At 55.7% G+C, this 9,049-nt stretch overlaps 1 protein-coding gene across 2 annotated transcripts in view; it reads right to left on the minus strand.

Moving 5' to 3' along the window:
- Positions 1-3,716: 3,716 nt before the first annotated feature.
- Positions 3,717-9,049, minus strand: part of EMX1 (empty spiracles homeobox 1) — a 16,179-nt gene continuing 10,846 nt past the window's right edge. For both annotated transcript variants that reach the window (XM_029232182.1, XM_029232183.1), the window contains exon 3: positions 3,717-4,282. In XM_029232182.1, the coding sequence (XP_029088015.1) occupies positions 4,115-4,282 (168 nt within the window). In that variant the 3' untranslated portion in view covers positions 3,717-4,114. The remainder of the gene's footprint in view (positions 4,283-9,049) is intronic.

Consider the following 9,049-nt stretch of genomic DNA (forward strand, 5'->3'; position numbering starts at 1 on the left):
GCCCCTGACTGATATGAAGGTGTTCCCTTCTGGTGCTTCCAGATGGAAGTAAGTTCCTCTGCTGAGGGTAAAGGGGAAAATGAGGTTTGGGGGAGAACCTTGGGGAGAGGTTTGAGACATTCCTGTGGAGAATGGGAGTGGACTTATTAATAAGGGTGAGGCCTCAGCTGAGGGGTGCCACGCAGCCCGCTTGCCTGATGTCCTCACAGACTCAGCTGCAAGGGCAGATGGGGAAAGAGGTTCAAGCAAGTCTGTGATTTCAGGCAGGTGCTACTAAGGAACAGCGGGACAAGGGGATGTCATAGAGAAAATAGAGGGGCCCATGAGGTCAAAGCATGGTTGTAGAGGAAAGCTGTGTGAGTGAGAGGAAAGAATGTGTGGTCTGAGAGGAAAGGACATCTGAACGTGCGATTGGAAAGAAGGCGCAATCCTGGGCTCTGATACACCCTGAGAGTGGGTGGTGATGAGAAAGGAAGGGGGTGAGAGGTTGGGGTGCCGGGTGGGTTATCCATGTAGACCCTCAGGTCTTGGGGAGACAGGAGAACCAGGGGCCGGTAGGCACAGTCTTTGACAAATGAGGGGGCTGACCGGGACCTGCAACCACACACCCACACACGCCCACACGGTCACACTCACATACGCACGCCCACAGCCCTCCCAGACGCTCCCAGACACCCTCACGCGCACTCACCCTCACACACGCCCCAGACAGCAGATGGGGCGCTTGGGTAATTGGTTAAACCTGTTCCCGATGTCTGGCTCCGCACTGGCAGTGCCTGTCTGACGAGAAAGCTGGCTGGGCCTGCACCGCTCAGCCTGCTGGCCCCCCTGCCCCTCCCCCTGGGCGGCTGCCCCAGAGCAGGGGCTCCAGAGAGGCCTATGGGTCCGGCCCGGCTCCCTCCTGGGCAGAACCCAGTTCACGAGGCGAGGGTTCAACAAAGCTGCACGGGAAGCTATCCCAGCACCAGTGAGGAGGAACTGATGTAAACCAGGGTGTCAAGGTGCTGAGAGCAAGGGCCATGGCTGCAGAGTGCCCATAGGAACCAAGCTTGGAAAGTCCCACGGTCAAGGGGACGTGAAAAGATCATTCCCTGAAAGGAAGGCACGCAGCTTAGGCCACCAGAGCTGAGGATAGCTCCCTGTGATCCCTACACTTCAGCCACATGCAACGTGGGGTTCTCAAGGTGCTCGTCAACAATAGCTCAGCCGGTAGGGCTCTGCTGGGCCCAGGCCAGCCCCACCGAGGGGCTGTGACCGGGCCGGCTTGCTCAGGGAAGGCCTACTGAGCGCTGCTGTCCACCCATCCTCGTGCTCACCTCTGCAGGGCCCTGATCTCCGGGGGGAGGAACGGTCGGGGGAAGGAAGGGAGCATCATTCCTCGGCTGCTTCTCCCCTTCCCAGCTGCATCTGTGTCTCTTCGAGAGAGACTTTGGTTTGTTCCCTGGAGAGGGCCCAAAAACTCCCAAATTAGCAAACCTGGCAAGCCCACAGCTCGGAAAATAGTTCATCCTGATTCCATGTTTTTCAGGCTCACAGAAGCCTTTATTAATGAAGTCACAACACCAATATTTACCGTCTGCGGGGAGAGGCACAACATGAGGGCATGGATGGGAATGCGGCGGGGACTCCCGCCCCACCCCTTGCGGGCCTGGCCTAGGAAGATTGGCAGGTTTCTCTGGGTCTTTTCCAGCCCTTTATCTGGATGACAGGGGTGCTCTGCTGTGATCTTCCTGCACTCCCTCCCCCACCAAGTGAGAGGAACAATTTACCCATTTCCTCCGCCCTGGGATGGTGCCAAAAAGATGCCTCCTCTTCTTACCTTCACCCCACCTGTGCATACCTGCTCCCCAGAGGCTATCCAACCTGCCTGGCAGTGAGAGTCCACTGTGAGGTTCAACTTGGACTTTCCTGGTTGATGTCTGGGGAGGGCGTTGGGATGGGACACAGCCCGTTGGTTTCTAGCATTGACTGGACCCAGGAGAGACACTGACAGTCCCAGCAGCAGGACCTTCTGTGCTTTGATCCCTGCATGTGCCCCAGGCAACAAGGCTTGGCCCTTGACTTCTTTCCAATGACTTCAACATTGATCAACCCCCTCCCCCGCCAAGGCGCCAAGAATAGGATAAGTAAAGGCACAGCACAGGCCAAACACGTGGCTCACTGGGGGTTGGGGATGATGTGGGTGAGACTGAAGCAGAGGGCACCAGTAGCACAGGAGGAGAGGCCAAGGGTGGGAAAGAAGGGAGCAGAGTGGGGGCCTGAGGAAGGGGGTGGCGTGGTCCTCTTTGAGCTTGAGGAAGAGAACCCTAGCCTCAGCACGCAGGTCCTCCTTTGAAGTGGGCCTCATCCTTGACATCTGCACAAACCTCATTATGCCTCCCACCCCTGCCCTCCCCTCCCAAACCCCCGGGATCCATGTACGCTCTTTCCCAAGGTAGAAGAAACCTTGGCTGTTTGCGAAGGTGGGCAATCCTGGAAGACAGCAAGTGGGGCCGTGAGTCAGCTGTGAACACGTTGGGTTTGAGGTGCTGGGGAGTGTGGAGGGCAGCAGGCAGCCGGCTCATAGGTTTGCAACTCAGCAGAGGTTGGCTGGAGGCATTGGCTGGGAAGCAAAGAGAAGTCCTGGAGGTGGATGCAAAGGCCCAGGCGGAGGGCACAGTGAGGGAGGCGGGAGGAGCACGGACTGACTCCGAGGTGGACAGAGGCGACGGGACAGGGATAAGACTGGGGAGGACTCAGAAAGGCAGGAAGAGGTGTCAGAGGTACTGGAGTGAAGGCAGGGAGGGGTGGGGGAGCCTAGGAGGGAATGGCCAGAAGATGGGGAGCAGTGAAGCCAGACAGAAGGTGTGGAGTCTGGCCACAAGGGTGGCAGTAACTGGTTGGTGGCGGTCATGAGCATCAGCCCAGTGGTGAGGCAGAGGAGGGAGAGCAAGGGGTTGGGTAGCACATGGGAGCTGAAGAGGTAGAGGCAGGTCTGGACATCGTAAGGGAAAGGGTGTTAGGAATACAGGTTTTGTTTCTTAGGATGAAGGAAGACATGATGTGTGACAAGCAGGAAAGACAAGTGGACAAACTGGAGGCAGATGAACTAAAGAGATTAGCGGCCGGGCCTTGAGCTCTTTGCCAGGCTGGGAGGCCCTGAGCCCTCGGGAACCAGGTGCGAGCTCGGCCTCAAGCCGAGGTCCGAAGCTTTCATCTGAAGCTTTCATCTGCCGAGAGGGTGGGGAGGGGGGGGCCTCTCCAGGGACAGGTGAGCATCCTGGTGGGGCCAGGACCTGCAGCAGGGACCGTCAGCCTCTGTGCATGGTGTGCCCTCAACCCAGCCCCCAACACTCCCCGTTTCCTCTGTTTTTCCCTCAACTGGAGAAGCCACTAGAGCCCTACGCATGGGCAAGTACAGACGCTCTCTCCTCCCCGACCCACCTGGGCCTGATTCCCACTGCTCATTAAGTTTGGAGAGACTTGAGCATAGCCTCCCTCAAGACACAGGGTGGTCCTTCCCTACATCTAGCCTCAGGTTCTCTTGCTGTGGAGTTGAAGCTAGAGACCAGGGTCAACCACCAAGAAAGAAGAGTTAATGGACTGAGTCTCCAAGGCCCCACCCCAGGCTCCCAGGCCCTGAACAAGCTTGCTCTACCAGTTCCCCCAGTGGCCCTCAGAGCCAGAATCCACCACGCCAGGCCCGCAGGCTCTGGGGTTGGAGCTGGATGCCTGTGTCATTAAGAGAGAGACTTTTATTATTCCCATAGGGAAGGGAGACACAAGGGGATCACTAAGAACTACAGCGGGTGCCTGGAAAATAAATTAAAACAGAAACGCATCAAAACAAAAAGGAGATAAGAGAAATGGAGAGTGGCTGGGAGGCTGCAGTGGCCTGCAGCCTGCTCAGGCAGGCAGGCTCTCTGAGGAGAAGGTCGAGCAGTCCCGGGCCTCAGCCAGCCCATTTCTTGTCCCTCTGTCAGTGGTGGCCCCAGGCTCCAAGCCCTCTGGGGCCGCGACTTGAGGCCTCCGCGCAGCCTGGCCAAGGAGTGGCCAGAGTCCTGCTGGGCCCACCGAGGGGCCTGGCCAGCAGCAAGCAGCACTCCGCCCTCGTGGGTTTGTGACCGCCCACACCCTAGTCATTGGAGGTGACGTCGATGTCCTCCCCGTTGGCCTGCTTCGTGGCGATGCGCCACCGGTTGATGTGGTGGGAGCCCTTCTTCTTCTGCTCCGACTCGGGCCCCTCTTCCTCCAGCTTCTGCCGCTTGTACTTTGTCCTCCGGTTCTGGAACCACACCTTCACCTGGGCCAGGGAGGGAGGGGCACAGGTGAGAAACACCCAGGAGGCCCCCAGAGCAGCCACCAGGGCCTCAGCACTCAGGCTGAGCTGGGAGCCGGAGAGGGAAACCGAGGCCAGGGTTGTCTCCTTTGGCCGGTGCCACCTCATGCGTCTGGAGGTCTGCTCTTCCAGATGCAAATGAGGGGGGCCAGGGAGAGGGCACAGTGGGCCAGAGAGCGGCCGTTTTCCTGTCCCCTCGACAGAGGGAGAGGAGGGGGTCATGGAACTGCCAAGTATCCTGGTTCCTGGAACAGAGAGACCTGGGTCTCTACCAGTTTTTAGAGAAGAGATTAATAATTACTCCTTCTCAGCGTTGATGTGAACAGTAAATGAGGGAATATACAAGAAGCCATCACATGGGTTCTGATGGCCTGGAGTGAGCCCCATCCCCCGGGGCAAGCCTGTGCTCTTTGTGGCACAAAGAGGCAGAGTGGACACGGCTACGTAACCAGGAGGTGGTGTCCACACCAAGAGCAGCGCCCAGGACAGCCAGAGCACTCCTAGGGTCACGGACCCTGCTGCTCGAGGCTCTAACTTCTCATGCTGTCTAGGTTAGTCCGTTTCACCAGAGGACCCCGTCTTAGCAACCTCAGGTGGAATTCCAGAGGGTCTCTGGGGAAGGTGGTGCCGAAGGGCAGGGTTATGAGGCATGGATGGTTTCCTGAAATGAGAGCACGTTTAAAAAGCAGGTAGGTTTAGCCAACTGCAGTTGGAGTGATCCACGGTGCCCATGCAGGTGGTGAGCGGTAAGTCATGTGTGTGGAATGATGATGAGCACCTCGGTTTGGCAGCAGCTGTGACTGCTGAGGGGAGATCCTTGAATCCTGGGCAGGCCTAAAGGCAAACCTCAGAAACACTACCCACTTCTGCCCCTGCTCCCTGAGAATGGGTGAAAAGTACAGGCCGTAGGCATAAAGCCAAGCAGCGCAAGCCAAAGCAGGCCTGGCATCCAGGCCCAGGGAGGAGCTTCGTGCCCAGGGTGCCCCACTCTCACATTTCCCAGACACTCCCCTCTGTCCCCTCCATGGGGACAACCCAACCCAGGGCTCCTCCAACAGCCCACCCCTCCCCAGGGTTTCCATGGTACCATCTGCCTTGACCGTTGATTTTTGAGCACGAGGATAGGTGTGAGGGCAGCCAGTGGTCAATGACACACAGAGCAGCCAGCCAGGGACAGGAAGAGATGAGGTACCTGGCCTTGGTGGACGGCGAGGGAAGGCCTTCTTCCCTCATTTCCAGAGCTGGCTTCAAACCCATTGCCTGCATGTCCCAGCTCAGATAGATGGGGAGGATGGCAGATGCTCCAGGCGCAGGGCTTCTGGATTCCATGCCCACCTTTCCTTGGGCACAGGGCTAGCTGGGCCCTGGGTGGTTCTCGGCACAACCATTTGGCAGCCAGCCTGGCCCCTGCCCCCGGCGCTGGAGCCCACTGTGACTGTGCCAGCCCGTAGGTGGGTGAGCTCGCCCAGACTCCTGTGCAAGGCTTGTGTGTGACTCAGGCCTGGGGCGGTGTTCCTGAGAGCCCGAGGGGCTGGCTGAGGGCTAAGCATGGCCAGCCTGGTGATGCGTGATCTGGGGCAGCACGAGGGACATAGGGCCCCCTTCTGCACCTTCTCCCTCCCACACACACTCCCCAGTCTCCTTCCAGAAGGAGACTTGCCTCTAGTGGGATGGACCTAGGCCGCTACTCTTGCCCAGCATCACTGGCCCAAAGAAGGAAAACTTCTTGGGCACAGGGCACAGGGTATGTTTTCACACCAGGGCTGGTTTCCTGGTACATACAAATGAAAAGCAATTCTGAAGACTTTCTCCATGAAAACTACTAGGGTCAAGGAGGCAGCTCTCTAGAAACAGGGACAAAAACTCTCTCCCCAGGCAGCCTGGCTATCTTCCGGAGAACAGCCTTGGGCTGAGTGTCCAGATGCTGTTTACAAAGACTGTAATAACAAGGGGATGCTTATGACTTAGTAATATCAGTGAAAACTGCAGGATGCACAGTTTGGGCACAGTGTGATCACAACCATGGAAAAACAAAGCCTATGCATAGGGAAAAAAGACTAGAAGGAAATGTACCCAAAGTATGGGTGACTTGTCTTTCTTCTTTCCACTTTTCTGACTTTTCTTTAATGCATTACTGATAACAATTGCCAGTAATTTTTTATTTGGAAAAAGAAAAGGAACTGGGCTCCGAATGTAGTAAGAGATAAGAGTGACACCCCAGCCAGGCAACACTGAGGTCACCCCAGAACCCCTTCCCTAAAGGACAGAGGACCTAGAAAGGAACCAGGTCACATACTGTGGGTACCAGCGCAGTGGGAGCGGCCTTAGGAGGCCTGCTTATTCTGCACTGCCTCCCCTCAACACCAGCATGCTACTCACCTTTCAAGTCCAGGGCGCACTTGGGGTACTGGCTGGAGGAACCCCTCGCCCATCTCTGAGCCCTCTGGGTTTGGGGAGACAGAGGTTCCCTGTGGCCGCCCAAGTCCCCACCTCACTCAATGCCTGTCAGTTTTTCTGATAAGCGAGATCCTTCCAAGAGTCTCCACTTTTGTTTGAGTTACATCACCTGGAATACTCTTCCTTAGTCTTCGAAACCCTGCTCCCTCGTTCCTAGACTGGATGTGCCCCAACACCTGTCTGTAACTCCTTAGTGCTTTTTTCTGTCTCAGTAACAATGACCCCAGCAACATGTTAATTTATTTGCTCAAACCTCCGTGTCCTCATCAGATGGTACGGGAACCGGGAGAACGAAAGTGGCGTGTTAGCTGGCTTTGGAGGCCCAGTGGGCATGTCCCAGGTATGTTCAGCCAGCGGGGCAGAGGTGAAGTGACCTAGCCCTATGCTGTAGGAAAGAGGCGCTTGGGCCAACCTGGAAAACAGGAGAAAATCAATGGTAGAGGGATTGAGGTCTAATCGGAAAGGGGGTTTTGAAAGTGCTAACTGCTGCAGAGATGGGATCTTTTTTTGGCTTAGTTCAGTGGACACTTCTACAAGAGGGTCAGTTCTTAATCCTTCATGCTGTGGAATGGATTAGCCGCTTCTGGGGGGCGGGGGAGGTGGAGAGGAAGATCCACTGTTGAGGGGACAAGGGTCAGCTTGAGTCAGGTAGGATAAAGAAGTTAAAACTGCTGCGGATGTAGGAAGGAAGGCATTAAGGCATTAGCAGATCGATCACTGTTCGTATTAATGAACGAAAACGTGCATGAGCGAATGGACACATGAACTTACAAACAAGCAAACTACAACTCCAGCCAATGTTTCAGGCTTTACCTTTGAATGAACCAGGTCTGCATCCCTTCTTTTCCACCACTCCCCGTCTTAGCCCATCCCAAGTGGGAGAGTCCGTGGCTCCTGGCCCCTGCATACTTTCAGGTGAATACCTGTCTCCTCATCAAGGCGTTCAAAAACCTCTATCAAGGGACATTTGAGTCTTGTAACTCTGATACAAGAAGTTCCTCCTTATGTCCTACTGTTGTCTCTTCTGTTTTAAGTTAAGCCTGTGTCCTCCTATTCTGTCATCCTCAGACACAGAGAAAGTCCTCATACTAGAGAGAAGCTTAGCGACATCAGTCAAGCCACTCCTCAGCCTGCTCACCCCCCTGCCCTCTCCACTGGGATCCACTTCCTAACATGGTCTGCTCTCAGTGTCAAGCCCAATGCCATGCGAAGCGAAGCTCTCACCCCACCAAACTGAGGTCACCTCTGACTCCCCATCAACTAGAGTCCGAACTCTTCCTGAGCTTTCTTAGTTCCTCCTCTCTCAGTCCACCCTGGATGCTTGCCCTCACTCTCAGGGAGACATCACAAGATTTGCCTGCTCGCTCAGGACCACACCCTCAGAGAATCATTCCAGTCTCCCTTATCTCCCGTGCCCTCTCCTGCCTCCCACTGGACTCCCTGAGCTTCAGAGGTGCAGAAGTTCTTGGAGAAGAGCCAAGACTTAGAACACACAGTGAGCCAGTAACCTTTCCCTAAAATTCAAGTCCCTAGGATATCTCCCTCTCAGCCATCTCCCAAAAGGCAGATATTCCAGGCAGGAAGTCTTCTTACCATGCCCCTGGGGGGAAAATCCCATAGGCAGGTGACCACACACTCCTGCCTCCTAAGACCCCACCACGCATGCTCTCGGGACCCAAGAAGGTAACCGGACTTGACAACTCCCGCTCCGTCTTAATCTCAAAGCCTCCCCTTTCTTCCTACCAGCCCACACATCCCTCCAAACCTTGCATGTCTGTGGCCTCCCAGGGGACTTCCACCGATGCAGCTCTCCCCTGACTCCCTCAGTCCACAGCTGTAGCTTCAGTGGGACTCCAGTCACTCACCCCTCACAATGCCCCGGCACTGCATGAGGAATCTCCAAGGCCAAGACACCACATTTCTGCATGCTTTTCCCTCACAGTTTAGCTCAGCTAAACTGAGCCAGGGCAGGTCAAGAAACACCTCCTGAACTGTTCAGAGCTGGAGGAGCGGCTGGAAACACTAACCAATCAATCAGCTGAAGCAGCCAAATGCTTTCTCTCACTCCCCGCAAAACTAATGTGCCCCTCCCCACACATGCACAGAAGCTCACAGAGGCACTCCATGCCATGTGTACATAGGATAGCACCTGACCTTTGGGCATTGATCACACTAAGCCCACGAGTGCTCCACATTATGGGCATACATATGTTACATACACCCATTACACACACACACACACACACACACACACACACACACACACACACACAC

Source organism: Monodon monoceros, unplaced genomic scaffold (assembly GCF_005190385.1).
Source record: "Monodon monoceros isolate NGI ecotype Baffin Bay Population unplaced genomic scaffold, NGI_Narwhal_1 Super_Scaffold_19, whole genome shotgun sequence".
In the NCBI taxonomy this organism is placed as follows: Eukaryota; Metazoa; Chordata; class Mammalia; order Artiodactyla; family Monodontidae; genus Monodon; species Monodon monoceros.